Source organism: Myotis daubentonii, chromosome 1, assembly GCF_963259705.1.
Source record: "Myotis daubentonii chromosome 1, mMyoDau2.1, whole genome shotgun sequence".
NCBI classification, from domain to species: domain Eukaryota; kingdom Metazoa; phylum Chordata; class Mammalia; order Chiroptera; family Vespertilionidae; genus Myotis; species Myotis daubentonii.
In genome coordinates this window covers 147,811,351-147,830,551 of record NC_081840.1, presented here as the reverse complement: position 1 = coordinate 147,830,551, position 19,201 = coordinate 147,811,351, and the positions used below count along the sequence as shown (strand labels likewise).

The 19,201-nt window shown below is 42.0% G+C and overlaps 1 protein-coding gene across 6 annotated transcripts in view; it reads left to right on the top strand.

Annotated features, from left to right (window-relative positions):
• LEF1 (lymphoid enhancer binding factor 1) overlaps window positions 1-19,201 on the top strand; it is a 116,471-nt gene that overhangs the window by 69,782 nt on the left and 27,488 nt on the right. For all 6 annotated transcript variants that reach the window (XM_059661947.1, XM_059661951.1, XM_059661949.1 and 3 more), the window contains exon 4: window positions 12,566-12,698. In XM_059661947.1, coding sequence (XP_059517930.1) covers window positions 12,566-12,698 — 133 coding nt within the window. The remainder of the gene's footprint in view (window positions 1-12,565; window positions 12,699-19,201) is intronic.

Genomic DNA, 19,201 nt, shown 5'->3' with positions numbered 1-19,201 from the left:
TGGGTTGTCATTCTACAGCCCGGCCCCTGGGCCTGCTGTCTCTGCGCTGAGCTCTCTGGCTCCTGGCATGTCACTCACCTTCACTGCATTGTATACTTTCTTTTCCAGGGACCTACACAAGTAGTACTTTCAAGAAGCTGACTAAACTCCCGGGCATCCTATATAATAAAGAGCTAAAATGCAAATGGTCATTGCGCCCTCACGCTGGGGCCGGGAACCTGAGGCTGTGCCCCCAGACCTGGCACCAGGACCGGGGGACCTGAGACCGTGCCCCCCTGGTCTTTTACTAATTTTCTTTCATCTCTGACACTTCTATTATAGAGAAAGGGCAAATAGCAATATTAAAATATTTCCTCTAATTAAATCCCTTTTAATGTGCATGAATTTTTTGCACTGGGCCACTAGTTAATAATAATGAAAGATTATGCAGTGATGGCCAAGTATTTCTCTCTTGGAACAGGGCAGCAATTTTTAATCTAACGTCCCTCTTCTCTCCTGTGAACACACAACCTCCACCCCTATCCACCGATGTGTGGTTGTATTTGTGTATAGAAACATTTGTACACAACTACAGGAAAAGTTGAGGGACTACTGGGATCTTGTTCTACCTCATGTTCTTCCCACTACAATTTTACAAACACATGCACCCCGTGGAACCCCGTGCTTCTGCAGCCAGGAGTCCAGCAGGCTCCTACTCCTTCCTGCCTCCTTAGAGTCTGGCCACCCGGCTTTCACCTATGGCCCATCCCTTCGCTGGACTTTCTGGACTTGTAATATTTTCCCACTAGCACTTGTTTGGGGCTTTGGTTTGTTTATCTTGAGTGACTCCAGTTCTTTCTTTTAATTTTCAAAGAATAGTCTTAACACAGACAAAAGAATCTTTAACGTGAACAGAAAATGCAGCACCCAGAGGATTAGAGGTGGTCTGTAAAAGTGTTGTGAGATCAGTGAGATAATAGGATTGAATATTGTTACGTAATTAGAGGTCATTCTCCCTTTTACTCTGATCTTCTCTCAACTTCAGCCTTAACCCCAGTTCCTCTATTTATAGACTCCAGTTACTAGAAAGTGGGGGGGTTCTTTTGGCTCCCAGATTGAGTTATTCCCCTTTGTAGCCATTCTTTTCAGCAGTTCACAGTGAAAAGTTCATCTCTTTGAGATAAAACAGATCTGTATTTAACCCAAGTTCAACCATATATAGGCTAGCTTGTATGACCTGGGACAACACTTAACCTTTCAAAGTTTCAGTTTGTTTCCTTATTTGAAAATGGGGGAATACATTTGATCGCAAATATGAAAGCATCGTTCGTTCTTAGAATATAGTAAGTATTCAAGGAATTGTCTCTTCTCTTGTCTTTCTCACTCAAGTATCCAGGTTCCAGGTTTTTGTTTTTGAATATATTTTTATTGATTTTTTTTTTTTGAAAGAAAGGGAGAGGGCGAGAGAGATAGAAACATCAATGATGACAGAGAATCATTGATTGGCTGCCTCCTGCACACCCCCACTAGGGATCAAGCCCACAACCCAGGCATGTGCCCTGACCGGGAATCAAACCATGACTTCCTGGTTTACAGGTCAACACTCAACCACTGAGCCGCACTGGCCAGGCCAGGTTCCAGATTTTAACTATTGTGACCTGTACTTCCTCTCTTTTCAATTAATTGCCTTTCTTTTATTTATTTCCCTTCTACCATATTTACTTCCTACAGCATTTAGTGCATTATTAATGATGAATGAATATTAAGACAATTATATTATTCTTTAGTTACTTCAAGGATCAGATAATTAAGTTAAAACTTAAGGTTACGCATAACCTTGAAATAGATGAGTTGCACTTAAATATAAAATAATGATTTTTCTAAAATTTTCTTAAAAGGCAAATGATTGGCCATAATCTAACATGTTGGTTGTTAATGTTGGAAAGAAAGCCAAAGCTTTTTAAAAATGTTCCTCAAAATAAATTGATCTGGACCCTTTAACTCTTTTTAGAGATTGCCCTTTCCATTTCTTCAGCCATGACCTGCAGTTAACTCGGAACGTTCCCTGTGCGCCTGTGTACTTAGTAGCTCTCCCCGAAGTCCTTGAAGGGGGGGGGGGGGGTGTGGGGGGAGGAGGGAGATGTGCTAATCCTGACTCTTCCCTTCCCCTCTAAACTGCAAGTAACTCCTGTCAACTCTGATAGGTGAGGACACACTCTTGACTTTGTAGCCCCGGGATTAAAGGAAGAAAAAAGCCACAAAACTTAACCCACAGAACTTTATAGTATAATCAGAATAACTATAACACCAAATACTAATGTCCGCAGTGGCACTTCATTTTTATCTGCTAAAGATAAGTTGGTTTATCTTTTGTACGGGAGAGGAAAAAAATACGAGAAAGGTAAGTGGGTTATCTTTGTCCTAACGGACGGTGGCAGGCCTTGCAGCGACCCGAGCTTATCGTGGCTGCCCTCTCCCCTCTCACTGTTGATTTTTGCAAAGGGAGATTAGGGGGCAGGCCTGACGCAGTCACATGAGCCTTTAAAAAGCAGAGAGGTTTCTCCACTGGTCATAGAAGAGGAAGTCGGAGATTGAGAACAGGAAGCATTCCAAACCAGCACCATTGCAGCTGTGAGATGGAGGCGGCTACATGTCAGGGAATAGGAGTGGCCGCACCTCATAACCAGCAAGGAAATGGGGACCAATCAACAGGGGCTACGAGATCAGGAGTGTGTTCCGCACACATGCTACTGACAGCCAGAGTGAGCCTGCAGAGCCTCCAGGCAGGAACCAGGGACCTTGCGATAGGTACCCTGGGCAGAGGACCCGGCACACCACACGGTGCTGGAAGCCTGCTCGCGGGATCTGTGAGATAGTAAACTCTGATGTATTAAGCTGACAATAAGTGTGTGGTCATTTTTATGCAGCAACAGAAAATACAAGAACCAACCCCTGTTTTCCTGATAAGGGTATGAATTCTTTCTTGAAAGGAATTGACTTCTTGGTGTTGAAAGCCTCATTTGGGCAATTAGTCCTAAGCAGTAGATATTAGATATCGCATGTTGCCCAGACCTGCCCTAGATGCTTGGGGATAGTTACCGAGGCATGACCTCTATCTGCTGGGAGAAAACAGAGGCACAAGCAGATAGTAATGGTACAGTGTGGTCAGTGCATAGAGTTGTGTCCAAGGGCTGTGTGTACAGAGCAGATGTGAGTGGACAGGAGGAGTGAGCACTGAAGGGTGCAGATCCATATTCCTGCCAATTGTATGCAAGAATCCTTTGGAAGAAAATAATTCAAACTCTAATTAAAGAACCCAAGTCCAGCGTTCACACTGACTTAAAGGAGTTTCAAAAATTTTAAATATCATTTAAAAGTATGTGGTATGTATTTTTCTTTGATTTCCAGATTTCTCTTGATTTGTACATTTAGAATACTACGAAATAAGGTGTGTGTGGTCGGGGGAGATAATCGCTTAGTACATCACAAAAACATTTCATTTTTGTAACCCATAAATCAATTTCTCTCTACATTCAACATAACTGAAATATTACTTTTCACTTTATTAGCTTGGATCATCCGCAATCAACAACTATTTATGTTCTATTACTTTATTATGGGCATCAGTTCTTAAGAGTTTGGTCTGTGGACCCCTTGAGCTCCCTGAGGTAGGGAGTCCACAAGGTCAGAACTGTTCTCATGGTAACACGAACAGTTACTTGCTTTTTCACTGTATTGACATTAGCAGTGATGGTGCAAAGCAATGATGGGTAAAAGTGCTGGTGCCTTGGCCCAAATGGTACTAGTAGTCACTGAATTCTGCACCACAATACCCTCCCAGGAAAAAGAACATGCCAGTGTCACTTCAGAATATCCTTGATGAAGCAGTAAAAATTATTGGTATTATTGAACCTTCACCTTTGAATGCATAACTGACAAACTATGGTTTCATAGTTTGTTATTTGGCAGATATTGTCTCACAAATGAGCAGAGGTTCTCTTATCAATGAAAACAACAATTGGCAGCATTTGTTGCTAGTGATAAAATTTGAGCTTTCAAGAAAAAATCAGAATTTTAGAAATTTGTGTCCACTGCTTGATAGCTTCTTAAATTCTTAAATCTTTTCTGATTAGATCAGCGATGATATAAATATAAATGCAATTTTTATAATGTATAATGAAATATGTCAACTCATTGAGCCAATATTTCCAGATAACTAATGCATAATGTTACAAATGATACATGGGTAAATTCATAGGGCAAGACAGATCAATGGATGTTAATGTAAGAGTAGGAAAAGTATATTGATATGGTTTTTGATTCAACATGGCACTGAAAAAACTATTAAAATAATTCTTTCCTTTCCAACAACATATCTGTGTGAGGTCAGACTTTTTTTCATATACTTCAACCAAAATAACATCAAAGCAGAGACTTGAATTCACATGAAAGCAGATACAAGAACCCTGTTGTCTTCATTAAACCAGATGCTAAAAAGATTTGGGAAAACTGTAAAACTAAATGCCACTCTTCTTATTTAATGCTTTTGCTTCAAAACGGTCATTTTTCATAGAAATATTTTTATGTTAGCATGTAATGGGCTTGTAATTTTTAAATAATTTAATAAATACTTTTAAATTTATTTTAATTTTGAATATGATAAGTATTTATAAATAAACCAACACAAACAAAAGCTCATTGGGATCCTCAAAGATTTTTAAGAGCATTTTAAGGTATGCTGAGAACAAAAACATTTGAGAATTGCTGCTGTAAGAGATACTTTTTAAATGACTAAACATAGATTGTATTATCTATTAAATTATAATCTAACAGAAGAAGTAAAGGAAGCACATAGAAAACCTATGTACATATGAATCCATAGCAAATTCTAAACCAGAAAGTTACGTGTTGTTTAACCCCTAGAGTGCCGGGGAGCGCGATCGCGCTCCTCCTGTCTTTCGCCAAAAGTGCCGGGAGCGCTATCAAAGCTTCGAAATGGCGTCCAGTTCTAAGTCTTATTTTATTAGTGATGATGATATTGCTAAATATGTCAATGTAGTAAAGGTTTCCTTAAGTTTTTAAATATGTAACTTCATTTACTTGCGATTCATAATTTTTTTCCTAAACTGCTGTAAAATCAGCAAAAAATGCCTTGGCAATTTTAGCATAGTTCCTAGGATATTGGTTGGCACTCAAAGGGTTAAGATTTCAAGTGTGCCACTTACAATGAATCTTGAAGGGTGGGAGGGATTTCTACAAGCAGTGATGAGAGGAAAATGTTGAGATCACAGACACTTTAGACTAAAAGTACGCTGGCAGAATAAGGAAGGGAGAGTTTGGTGGGGAATTCACCTGAAAGAAAGCATATTTCTAATTCTAAAACTTACTTTGTCTTAGAGACAAATTATTTGAATTTTGGGGACCAGAGTAATTTATTTATTTGGCTCTATTTTTCTTTTCTCTTTCCTTTATTCATTCCGCAAGTACTATTGAACATATATTATGTGCTAGGACCTAAGTAAGAGGCTTTATTTGCATTGCTCATTAATCTTCAGTTTAATCCTGTGAAGTATTGTGGCACCCATTTTATGTATGAGGAAACTGAATTCTGAAAATTCAGTGAATTACCTAGAAACGAGGCATTTAAATGTTTGGCATTTGAATTTACCTCCAGTGTCCGTGTATTTAAATATTAAGTGATGTTATTACTCTCTCTCCCACTTGGATGCCAGGAATAGCTGTTTTTAATTCTGTAGGGGTACAAGCTATAGATTTCGGAGTCAAATCCTCTCTGTGCTACTTAACGTCCTGTGTGGTCTTGTATAAATTATTTATGTCTCAGAACCTTGGTTTTCTTCTCTATAAAACAGAAATCTTAACACCTAGCTTATGGATGATTTCAGGATTAAATGAGGTACTGTATGGAGATCGTCACTTTATAGAGAACCGGGAAAATTGTGGGTGGGCCACTGCAGACAGATGCCACTAGCAGTCTGTCTGTAGCCCTGCTGGTGGCAGTGGTCTTCCCCAAGCGGTCAGTTGCTCTGTCCAGGCACTTTCTGGCAGCAGAGCCCATGGCAGGCCACACTCGCTGGCAGGGTGGTTTGGAACAGAGGCGGAGAGAGGAGCTGTGTAGGGAGCAGTGTGGGGCAGGACAAGCAGGGACGTGGTACCAAACAAACCATGCCAGCACAAGTCGTCTGTCGACTAGGTATTACTGAGCTGTGTGTCCCAAAGGACTCAGCCTTCTCACCTATAAATACAAGGGCACTGCCCACTTATGTGGATGAGTGCCAGAGGATACGAAGATACGGCCATTAGGACGGGCACTTACTGTGTACCCGTCCATATGCCTCCCTTTCCCTGTGACATGTTCCTCCCCTTTTAGGAGAGCATCCCAGGTGTCCGATGATGGGACACCTTTGCCTCCAGAGTTGGACTCATGGAATAATTGTCCCTTGTGAACCTTGCGACTTTACCAGTTTCTGCTCAGGAAGTCTTCCGAGCCCAGTGCCCCATCATTGTCTGAAAAGAGCTACTGCATCTCAAGCAGCAGTGATCTTCGATTCGAAAGCCACGTCAGATCTGAATCAGGTGTTGAGCTTTGGTGGGTCTTAGGAAAGGCTTCCAGCGCCAAATGTTACTTTTGAGGTCTAGTTGGTGCAAGGATCGTTGCATCCTTTCGGAGTAAATCAGATCTGCTCCTCTTTGTGGGAAGGCTTAGGAAGCCCGGATTCTCATAGGAGGAGGGAAGGCACGGTGTGAAATTCCAGCTTCTACTGTACCAGCACCAGACTTTCTAAGAGTGTAATAAAACGTTGAATTTCACCATAACGACTGAGGCCAGATGAACTCCCTCATTCCAACAGGTGGGTGGAGTGTTAATATGCCCCTGGATTCAGTGATGGCCAGGAGGACTCTGGGTGAAATGCACAGCCAGTTGAAATGGTACTCAGGGCCTTAGGCACAGTTGGGTCCTGTGCTGCGGGTTTAGTTGGAACCCGGAGATGTGCAAAATTGGCACTAGCCACCAGGCCCGCAGGTTTCTCCCCAATTATCCCACTTACCAGCAGGCCCACGCCTTCGCCAGGAGGGAGCTGAACCACTTTTTTGTCCTTTCCAGAAAGAACCACATCCTCAGAGGCCGAGAGCTTTCATGCCCGTCGGGGAGTGGTCACTTCTGGGAATGCTGCTGAGGGCGACCCTCAGGATCCCCAAGTGGCACCCACTTCGTGTGGGTATTTTGGCTGTGATGCCCAAGAGGCCGATACATGCAGGGAGCAGCCTGGGTGGCAACCACACAGCTGCCGGGAATGCTTTCCAGCTGTGGAGAGAGGGTGGCAGTGGCTTTTCTGCAGGCCTGACCGTTTCTGCTGAGGTGCCTCTTGGTCCGAGGTGATTCCTGTGCCTGGAACAGAGACCACCCAGTCCTTTCATGGATGCGCGTCCTGTTGGGTATGGCCCTGATGGTCAGTGCAGTGCCCGAGGTTTTATGAACTTGGAGCTCCCGGGAGGCCGCGTGCTGTTCTGGTAGTGAATGTGGCCCTTGGGAAAGTTGCTCACCTTCTATGCCTCAGCTTACCTGTCTCCAAGGTGTGGTGTTAGTTGCTATAATAATGATGTGCTTTGTGGGTAGGATGGCCTGATGGTGGGATTTTGAGTTTGGGAAGGGATTGCGGGCTTCCTGCTGAATGTGTGGGGCAGAGTAGGTGGGAGAGCTACCTTCTGGAGTGCGCCTTTGGTGTTCTGTGCCCCTTTCCTCCCGGTACCCACTCTATCCATCTTTTTTGTTTTCCTTTACACACCCAACCCATCACCTGCTTGAGATAAAAGAATGTGTAGTCTAGTTGGAATCAAAAGATCAGGGTGTGTGGCCTGACTGCGCTGCTTACGGCCATGTGAGCTTAGACCTGAGTGCTTCCACCTTTGAGCGGCCCCAGAGTTCGGGGGATGACACAGGCTCCTGGTGGTCTCATAAAGGTGGGGTAACTGTGCCTGCTGTCACCGGGGAAATGAAACAGGACAAGCACTGGGAGCTCCTGGTGCTTCTGCACTGGAAGCTAAAACTCACCTGACTGTACCTGTGAGTGAAAAAGAAAGCCGTCTGTCCTGTCTCCCTTCCTCGCAGGGACATGTGTGGGAGTCAGGGGCCAGGGTGTCTATCGAGTGAGATCCTAGATGCGCAGAGTAGGAGCTAACAGGGGGGGTCCCCACTGTCTTGAGTGACCAGGGTTTCCTCTCGCGTGGTATCCCCAGTGACCCTGTGTTACTGGAGTGTGTAGTGAGCAGCCCTGCGTTGTCATAAGTGCTGAAAGCAGGTATGGCTTGCTCACTCATTCCCTGGTGACCTCCGTTTCCTGTTTTAGGAAATAGAATCTTAGACTATTTAGTTTTAAACTGTTGGTTTCTTATAGTGTTAGCATAATACAAAGGCATATACCAGTAACTACTATACTCTCTTATCACCATGTTTCTTTTAATCATAGTATTCGATGTCATCCTCTGAGATTTTACTCGTCTTGTTTACATATTTGTCCATTATCTCCAGTCCCCATGCTCCCCCCTCCTCACTCCCCCCCGCAGGCCCCTAGAAAGGAGGCTGCACAAGAACAGCAGCCTCATCTGTGTTGGCCATCAGTGCTCACTTCACGTTGGCACCTTTCGGTGCTTAAATACACGCATAGGCCCACATACCCCTGTGCAACTGCACATTATAATGTAGTTACATAAAGTTGCCTGTAAAGACTAGGTAGTCACTTGGTTATTCCTCCTCCTTTCCCTTTGCCCCACCCAAGATGCACCACATTGTTATTTGGAGGTCTGAGGCTAGAATTAAGAATGGTTATATTGTCTGTAAAACTTACTCAGAGTGGCTGTACCTGGGCTCTTGCCTTGTGCGTGCAAATAGTGTCAAAGGACAGCCCCTCGTGCTCTCGGGAAGCCCACTGTTTAGGGCTGAGGACACTTGACCATGATGTGTAGTGTAGTTTGGTCCTGTTTCTATGCCCAGTGGAGGTGGTCAGCAGAAGCCATGTATAAAACTTAGAATTGTGCTCACACCTATTACTGAGATTTCGTATTGCTTTCATTATTTGGCCACAAAAATGGACATAATCCTTGTTGGCTGTAACACACTACTAGTACGCTAGCCATCTTGCAAAATATAAGACAAGGCCAGAGCTTAAATTAAAATCCCTGGCTGCTTATCTCTTTCCCACAGGAAAGCAAATCTGTGTTGAAAACCGTAAAATTAAGAGGAGAGCAAGGATAGCATAATTTAGTAAAAATTCATGGCACCGAATTCTGAGCTATATGACTGGAGGGATAGGTCAGACGTTAAGGAGATGCTGCCTGCTAATGCAAGTTCCTTAAGATGATGCTATGGAAATAAGAAAGGCATGCAAAAGACATATGTGTTTTCAGAAGATTTCTGCAATGCTTATTCTTTTTAACTACCTTAAGAAAGTGTCTTTGTAGATTGTTTGGCAACTATACTTATGAGACTTTTGAAATGAAAATCAAAGCTCTTATTCTAAAGTATAGTTGACCTATATTCGTTTTAGCATTTGGGTGTTGAGATTTTTGTCTCCATTTGAAAAAGGGTTTATAACAATATCCTCCTATCTCCGCACCCACCCTCCCATCACCCCCTACCTCCTCTAAACTCTAAATTCCTTTTATTTAAGAAGCTCATCGTTGTGTTTGGCAGGCTGCATCATTAACACTTGAAAAGCATTGGAACATTTTTTAACCTTTTACACATTTATATGCATAGATGTCTGTGCTGAGGTGTGCAGAGAAAAGGCATGCGGCTTTGATAATGGTGCTCTATTTAATAAATGCCAAGGGCTATACGAGCAATGCAAGTTCTGCCATTAGAGAGGAGCTGATAATTATAAAACAGGGAAAATCATATCATTGTCTGAAAAAGGGTGATTTTTCCCCCCTTGCGTTTTTTCCTTCATAAGTTTCTTTTGGGTGGAGGTTATAATGATAGGGTATAAAGAATTACTATTACTGGCTGTAAAGAGAATTTAGTGTTACTAGGATAATTGCTCCTAATTTTCCTGAGGGTAGACCTTTTCGCTGGAGCCACTTACTTTTTATACCTAATTTGTAAAAAACATCAAACACAAAATTATGCATATCATAGTGCCGCCACCATACACAGGTGTGTTAACAGGGCCCGAAACCAGTCGGATATAGATCTACATTATAGGCAGTTTATACTGTGCAGGGCAGTTTTCAGGCACTTTCCCAGATTTTTAAATACAGATATTTGCTTTTGGAGAAATGGATTTCAGATGCATTTTAATCTATAGTACAGTAAAAATCTCATGAATTCAAACTATTGATGGTGAAGGCATGTCTGAAGTAGTGAGTTAGTTAATAGTCAAGATTCATTATATCTTATTCCTCTTAAATTCACAAGTTACTCATTACTATAATGTATGCAGTTACAGATCTTTGTGATACTGGTTTAATTAGTCTATGTGTTTAAAATCAGGAACATTTTGTATGTATATAATTGTGTCAAGTTTACTGTCTTTTGAGGGGAGGAGATGTAAAGTTTCTGAAAAATCTATCTCCTTAATCAGGTTAAACTGCCCCAGTCTTGTTTATATTACTGATTTCCTTAGTGCACTTTCTTGAGGGGGCAAGGAGTTTATCCAACTACTAGAGGCCCAGCGCACGAATTCGTGCGCAGGTACAGTCCCTAGCCTGGCCTGCAACCAGGGTCATCTTCCCCAGCTGCCTGCAGCCAGCCCCACCCCCACTGGGGTTCGCCTTCTGTGTGTGGGGCAACCAGCGGGGTCAGGGCCTTGGCCTGGTGCCGCCCACGTCCCCCACCACCCACCCCCAGCTCCCCATTCACCATCAGGCGATCAGAGCCTGCCGGCCAGGGAAAGGGACTGAGAGGTGGTCAGTGCGCCTCACAGTGTCTGGTCCAGGGTTCGTTCTGGTCATTCCACTGTTAGGGTCAATTTGCATATTACCCTTTTATTATATAAGATAGCCAAACAAAAGGATCCCACATTTCAAATTGATGAGGTCCAAATAAATAACTCGTACCTTTAAAAAAATGTTATGTAGCTTTGGGCTTCCAATTTAAATAAATTTATTTTTAAACAGATACAAGACAAAATACATAAGATGTTAACAATTTGAAGTGGTTTTTACAAGCTATATTTCACATTATGCATTTAAACTCAAGATTGGAAATTCCTTTTATTAATTAAGACTTCTAGAAACTAGAGAATATGAAGATGAACTGAGTAGGCCTAAAACATAATGGATAGTCAAGTTTGATTGACAAAGCTATAACACATTAAAATGGTATAACATGATTCTTAGAGATGTACAATTATAGAATCATAAATTCTATAAACCAATGGAATGTCAGTACAGCAAATTTATATTTATTGGGTTGTTTGAAATTTTGCCCTTCAAATTGGCAGTATTTATTCATTTACTTGTTCATTGAACAATTTTTTACTGAGTGCCTTTTTAAAAAAATATATTTTTTATTGATTTTTTACAGAGAGGAAGGGGGAGGGGTAGAGAGTTAGAAACATCAATGAGAGAGAAACATCGATTCAGCTGCCTCCTGCACACCCCCTACTGGGATGTGCCTGCAACCAAGGTACATGCCCTTGACCGGAATCAAACCTGGGACCCTTCAGTCCTCAGGCTGATGCTCTATCCACTGAGCCAAACCAGTCAGGGCCTGAGTGCCTTTTTATTGGCAGACATATGTAATGAATAAAGAGCTTATAAAGCATTCATAACTTTTGCTCCGTAACTCATTGTTGAGATCAACCTGAAGAGATCATTTAAAAGGGAATGTAAATGGGTATGTACAGGATTCATGTCATCTATACTAATAATAGAGGAATATGCAAATTGTCCAGGATGCTATCACAGTAACAGAAACAACTAGCAGGCTGCATGGGGTGACCAGGCCAGCAGCGGGGTTAGTGAGGGACGATCAAACAACTGAACATCAGGCTGCATGGGGTGACCAGGTTGGCAGGAGGGTTAGTGAGGGATGACCAAATGACTGAACAGCAGGCTTTGTGGGGCGACCAAGCCGGCAGGAGGGGCAGTTGGGGTTGACCAGGCCAGCAGGGGGGGCAGTTAGGGGCAATCAGGCTGGCAGGCAGAGGCCGTTAGGGGTGATGAGGCCGGGGGGGGGGGGGCAGTTAGGGGCGATCAGGCAAGCAGGAAGGTGAGCAGTTAGGAGCCAGTGGTCTCAGATTGTGAGAGGGTGCAGGCTGGGCTGAGGGAACCCCCCTGTCCCACACGAATTTCATGCACCAGGCCTCTAGCATGGAATAATAGCAATCAACCTAAATCTCCATAGGAGAGCGGTTAAGTAACTGATAGTTTCCTAACGGGCTAGTCAGACCCAAGGAGCATTTAACATGGACAGATTCTGAAGGTCTAAGTGGGTACAGCAGATGATTTCAGCTGTCTGGGTCTGGAGAGGATGCTCAGTTACTGCTATTGTGTGGCTTTTTCGCTGGGAGAGGAGACAGGAGCTGGGCATCCATTGTTAACTGTTGACCTTGTGGTTACTTTGCAGTCGAATAAAGTGCCCGTGGTGCAGCCATCCCATGCGGTTCATCCTCTCACCCCCCTCATCACTTACAGCGACGAGCACTTTTCTCCAGGAACTCACCCGTCACACATCCCATCAGATGTCAACTCCAAACAAGGTGAGAGCCCTGCCCTCTCATGTCTTTGTCAATTACGGAGGCGCCGTGTCACATCAGCCTGCGGGACCTTACAGGGGCCTTTGCTCCCTGTCACTGGGTGGATCAAAACGGATTTTTAGGAGACAAGAATAATTTTTTTGATAGCCATTTTTAAAAACCCAAAAGAATTTGTTGTTGCTTCTTTTATTTTTCAGGACAAAAAAAAAAATGAAGAAGAACCTAGAAGGGTTATTTTCAAAGTGACAGCTCTGAAAATCTAGGCTTCACAATATAGACCAATATGATATACAAATAGACTAAACATCCAGTCCTCGGTGCCTCCTGCAGTTGCTCATTATTTCAGCATGTACTAGGAGTGATGGTAGTGTTAAAAGTTAGAGCCCTAGCCAGCTTGGATAAGGGGATAGAGCGTCAGCCTGCGGACGAAGGGTCCCAGGTTTGATTCTGGTCAAGGGCATGCCCGGGTTGTGGGCTCAATCCCAAGTAGAAGGTGTGCAGGAGGCAGCCAATCAATGATTCTCTCTCATCACTGAGGTTCTCTCTCTCTCTCTCTCTCTCTCTCTCTCTCTCTCTCTCTCTCTCTCTCCCTCCCTCCTTCCCTCCTCCCCCCTCCCTTTTTTCCTCTCTGGAATCAATAAAATATATTTGTTTAAAAAAGAAAAGTTAGAAAAGGGACAAAGTAGGAGATTTTTACTTTCAAATATTATCTTTTTGAGCCTTTAGTGATTTCTTTTAGTTTCAGCTATATACCTGTTAGGTTTTATCCTCTTTTTATTATTTACCAGCACCAACTTAGACATAAATAATAAAGTACAAAACCATAACATGAATCTTACTTGCTTCTCTACATTATTGCCAAGTTCCACTCTGTATCACTTACAGAAAAGCACACAGCATAGAGGTCTGAAAATGGAAACGCCAGTGGGGGCGGGGTGCGTGGCTGTGGACACAGAGCTCAGGGCTTGGTCTCCCAGCCTGCGGGTCTCATAGTTGAGAGCAAACTTTGAGGTTGAATTTGTCCCTGGGTGGCCTGTGCGCTTTCCATGTACGCCCACACTTGACCCTCAACAGAATCTTTAGGGTTCAAAATAAAAGGTCCCACATACCTGAAAGTAATATAATGTTGACCGTCAACTATAATTGAAAAGTGAGAGAGAGAGAAATAAATATCCTGTAAAACCAAGTGAAGGCAGAGAATAGACAGGTGAAAAATTTGCCATCTTCAGGACCTCACCCTTTTGTCCAGCTCTCTCTTTGATCTGTAGTGGAAACAACATTAAGTTTGTAAAAAAGAGTGCAGTTCAGGGGCCAGGAGTTTTGTTGTTGTTTTTCACCACTGTGAGTACTTCTAGGTTAAATACGTAATGCTTTCATTTCCTTCCCTGGTTAAAATAGGCAACTTATTTGAGGACTTAGTTACTATTGGACTTTGACTTGAGTGGAGCCCGTACCTTTACTTAAAGGAAGTAAGAATCACCCATGCAGAGGTGTCCCGGTTTGCCTCTGTTTAGTCATTTCCAGTCCTTTCTCTACTTCCTGTTTCCGGGACCTCCAAAGAACAAGAAACAGCAAGGGCAGGTGTATGGATTTACGGTGAGAACGGCAACGAAGGCATTTTAGGAAGAAGGCCAAGTTTCAGAGGGAAGATCACGAATATGACCTAGGTTGTGGAGAGTTTGAGATAATCTGAAGGGAGACACGGGGTAGGCAGTTTAAACATCCCAGTCCCAGGGCAGGGCCTGAGCCAGAGACACACACCTGGGAGCCACCGAGATGTAGGTGACAGGGAAAGGCAATTGTAAAAACTCAAACAAGCCATAAACAGAAAGAAGCCAGCAGTGGGTTTTACTAAGTTTTTAACTATTTATGTAACTAGCAGTTACGTGGTGCTTCCTCGGTCCTAGCCCCTGTTCTAAGCACGTCAAAATGAACGTGTTTAAAAGAATAACATATATCCGTTTAGTAGCTTTTCTCTTTAAGGATTCTAGGACAGTTCAGTTTTTAAAAAGACAAGTTTATGACCAGCCATCAATTACATTTCTATTTTATCTTCTGTTCCCATCACTTACTGCTTTGTTTTGTCTTACTAATTATAATTATAGCTTTGCTTCTCAAACTTTTCTCTTTTTAACAAACTCCAGAACTAGAGAAGGCCCAGTGGGCATGACCGAAAGTTGTCTGCTTGCAGTTTCTTTGAAAAGTTGTGTTATTTTCTCATTCTACTCCATACACCCTTTGTGTTGCTTTTACTGTAAAGATCCTCTTTCTGATTACTCTTTGTCCTGGACTTCATGTATCTCAGGGGATATGTAAGCTTTGGTTTGAAAAGGATGAATTTACATGATTTTGAATTATATTATTCATTTGAGAGGTCATTCTCACCAAAATATAAGTTAAAAACCTCAGTAGGTTTTTTGCTTTTCCTTCTTTTCTCTTCTTCTGTCTGCCTTTTGGCTTTATCATGTAACTCAACTAGTTAGAACATGGTGCTGAGACCAGAATCACTAATTTCAAAGTCCCCAGGAAGCTGGTTAGCTTTATTTTTAAAAAAAAAAAAAAAAAACTGAAAACCAAAAGAAGTGTCATGTGCATATTCTAATGCTAGATATAACCACCCAATAAATTAACCTGTTCGTCAGCAGAACCCATTCTCATTCATAAGAAAATAACTTAGGTTGATTTCCCACTTGGAAGCGTTATAGCATTTACCAGGCGACCGAAAAATACACAGGGGTACTTGGAGGTCCAGGATAAACCCATTTATTTTCAGATGTTTCACAGGTACGAGTTCAGTGACTCAGGGGGCAGTTCTCCAAATCCTGAGTAAGCTAATGTAGAGGAAGCTTTCTCTTTATACCCTTCCGTTTCTTTGTTTTCTACCTGTTTCCTAACTACAGGCTTTCGTGGTGGGCTTGCACAGCCCCTGCTGAGTCAGTTAGAATGGGGAAGTTAGGTTGTATCTAAATGCCTGGTCTGGGTGGTGCCGGTGACCTCCCCTGTAGCTAAGCTGCTGCATTCTTTGTTTATGACGCCTTTATAAACTGGGAGTAATTAGGAAAACAGGTCCCGCTAGACCAGATTGTGGAGAAAGGGGCAGTGACTTAATTATAGGCTATCAAACATGTGCATTAGGTCACTGGCACGGATTCAGATGGCTAGCCCCCAGAAATGTCTTATTTTCCACTTCAGAAGCACATTAGTTTGTACCTTTCTGTCAGTATGTTGGTGTGTGGAGTTGTGTGCAGGTGTAGAAACGGGAAAGGGAGATAACAACAATCATTTTGTTCTACTCATTATTTCTGGTAAAAATATTGAAAGAGCTTTTAGGAAATGCTGGGTTTATTTGTATCTACTTATCAATACCTTTCTATTCATTGTATCCTATTAAATAACAACAAAAACATATCACTTACACTGTGTGCCAGGCACTTTTCTGTATTGCATATATTAATGCATTTATTCTTCACACAACCCAATATTCTATTTTTATTCTGATTTTACAGAATAATGAATCACTTTCTCAAAGATATGTAGTTGGCAAAGTTAATAAATCCATATAGTCTGACTCCAAAATAATTTTATCCATATTTATTAAAGTTACATGTAAAAGCTTAAAAATGTTTAAGGTCATGCCGTGTATAGCCTGCAGCACACAGTAAGTGTTCAGTGAATACCAGTTGAATGAATGATATGAAGTCAGCAGTTGGTAGAGGGTCACGCACTTCGAGGAATCTTTGGAAGGATCTTAAAACAACAATAAGCTATTTAAAAAACACAGATCCATTTTCTGCTCATGTAGTGACCTAAGTCCCATCATGTACTTATGTACCTGCAAAATGGTTGATAATGTTGACCCAGCATGGGGAATGGGTCTGTTTAAATCAGCGGTTCTCAACCTGTGGGTCGCGACCCCTTTAGGGGTCGAACGACCCTTTCACAGGGGTCGCCTAAGACCATCGGAAAACACATATATAATTACATATTGTTTTTGTGATTAATCACTATGCTTTAATTATGTTCAATTTGTAACAATGAAAATACATCCTGCATATCAGATATTTACATTACGATTCATAACAGTAGCAAAATTACAGTTATGAAGTATCAACGAAAATAATTTTAGGGTTGGGGGTCACCACAACATGAGGAACTGCATTAAAGGGTCTCGGCATTAGGAAGGTTGAGAACCACTGGTTTAAACGCTTTTTTTTTTTTTCACTTGTTCATTTGTTCAGTCACTCAAAAGTATTTATTGAGAACCTCCTGTGGAGACAACCCTGGTTTGATACATTGATTGGTTGGCAAAACATGGTTTCTTTTTTCCCAAGCTCTATTTAAACTCTTGCAGGAAATCATTTGCACAAACTAACTATAAAACAAAATGAAGAACATCTTTAGTACCACGTTAAAAGTACAAATAAAATCTTGTAGATTCAAAGAAGAAAGAGATTTTTCAGAGCTGTAAAAGTTAGAGAATATTCCATGGGAGAGGTGTATTTGAAATATGAGTAGAATTTTAATAGAAAGTCAAAAGACTAGCATGGGAAATGGCATACAGCAGGTGCTAAGTAAATGTTAGTTTTCTCCTTTCTCCTTCAGAGCAGTAAAATGAAGTCCAACTAGTTTGTAGATTGTTCTGCTGCACTGCACCTACACAGAATCACTGACGTGTTCTCCGCACACTCAGAACATGGACCGGTGTGGCAGCAGAGTTTTAACTTGTCTGCTGAGAGGCATGTGATTGCAAGCAAGTTACTTCTCTGTGCCGCCGTCAGAAGAGCCCAGGACAAACCGTTACTTTGTGTGTGCCCAAACAGTCACTTCCACTCTAACCAAAGGGATTAAAGTAGATAATTCGGTATTCTCTCACCTCTAACCCTGAATTTCAAGTTCATATTTTCACAAATTCCTTCTTGATTGACCTGGTTTTTCTTTTCAAAACTGAGCAATCCCCCTGCAGACCCTGAGGATTGGAGAGGTATGTGAATCTCAGGTGCGGGTGGAGGCCAGTGGGGAAACTCCCATGATTCTGATATGCCTTAGGGTCACCCCTGCTGCTCAAACCTCCCCTGACCCAAGAAGACAATCCAGAGTATGAAATTGGGGGGGAGGGGGGTCTGCTGTGACCAAAAGAAGCAGTACCTGTACACAAAAAAAAAGGAGATTTGGAAAACATTTTTTCAAAAACAGCAAAACACAAGATGATCATGTAAAAGCATGTAAACTCTCTATTGAAGGAGAGATTAAAGACCTTTCTCCATCCCACCTACTTTCTGTAAGAATTGAGAAATAGTTTGTCCTAACTTCAAAGTCAAATTAATATCAACTGCGAAGGCAACACTTCTTAAGTTATTCCCATATGTTGAAGGCCTTCAGCATCTTTTAAAATTCAAATGAAACTCATAATCAATTTAAACAGTAAAAAAGCAGAATACGCAAAGAGCATCTCCATGTGCTCACCCAGTTCCACATTCTGGCCGATCAATATATTTAGAGCCACCGAGTGCATCCTCTAAGTCTTCAACCTGGGAGCGTGGGTTTCTATACAGAAATGACATAAAGTCCGACTAGCTGTATAAGAAAACAGTTGTGGCCCTTTTCTATTCAGAATCACTCATTTTCCCGCCAAATACATCGAATCTAAGTTTAAAATATTTTGCATTTTTATAAATGTATCTTAACCCTTCTTTTCTGTACCCAAGGTAAGATATAAACAAAGAGATGTCATTTGGGACTAGGATTAGGTATAATCTGTAGGCGGTTTTTACAGTTATAGGCCAGTATGAGCTCCAGGGAGTCCGAGCTCAAGAAACAATTTGGTGGCACTCTCATTTTCTATGGGACACAACTAATCCCGAGCAGCTTGACCTTGGAGCCCAGAGGACTCAACCTGATGAAGAGCTTAGTTGGAGCTGAAGTGGCAGAGACCAAATGAATCATATCCAGTGTGACCATTATGGGGCTGCCGATGATCCTAATTAATCTTTGATTCTCTGAGGTATCACATTTCCCAAATCTGTGTGTCCATAAGGGAGCCAATAAAAATATGAAAGTGGCAATTTACCTAATCCTTGAGCACCAGGCAGGCCGTCTACTTATGAAGGCCTGTCATTTTCTATTCTACACAAAAAAATAATTGTCTACCATTTTCTTAACCAAAGAGAAATAATGTGGGCAAACTAAATAATTTAAAAGCCTTATTTTGATGGCTTCTATTAGCAGTATATTTACTATTTCAGGAATCGCTCAAGATGAACTATTTTATTATTATTTTTAATACATTTTTATTGATTTCAGAGAGGAAAGGAGAGGGATAGAAAGATAGAAACATCTATATATATAAAAGGCTACTATGCAAAGTGTCCCCTCGGGAGTTCGACCTGGAGACTGGGAGTTCAATTGCTCGCTATGATGTGCACTGACCACCAGTGGGTGGTGCAGAATGAAGGAAGGCCCCAGCCGGCAGCCGCAAGGCCCCAATTGGCCCTGATCACCGGCCAGGC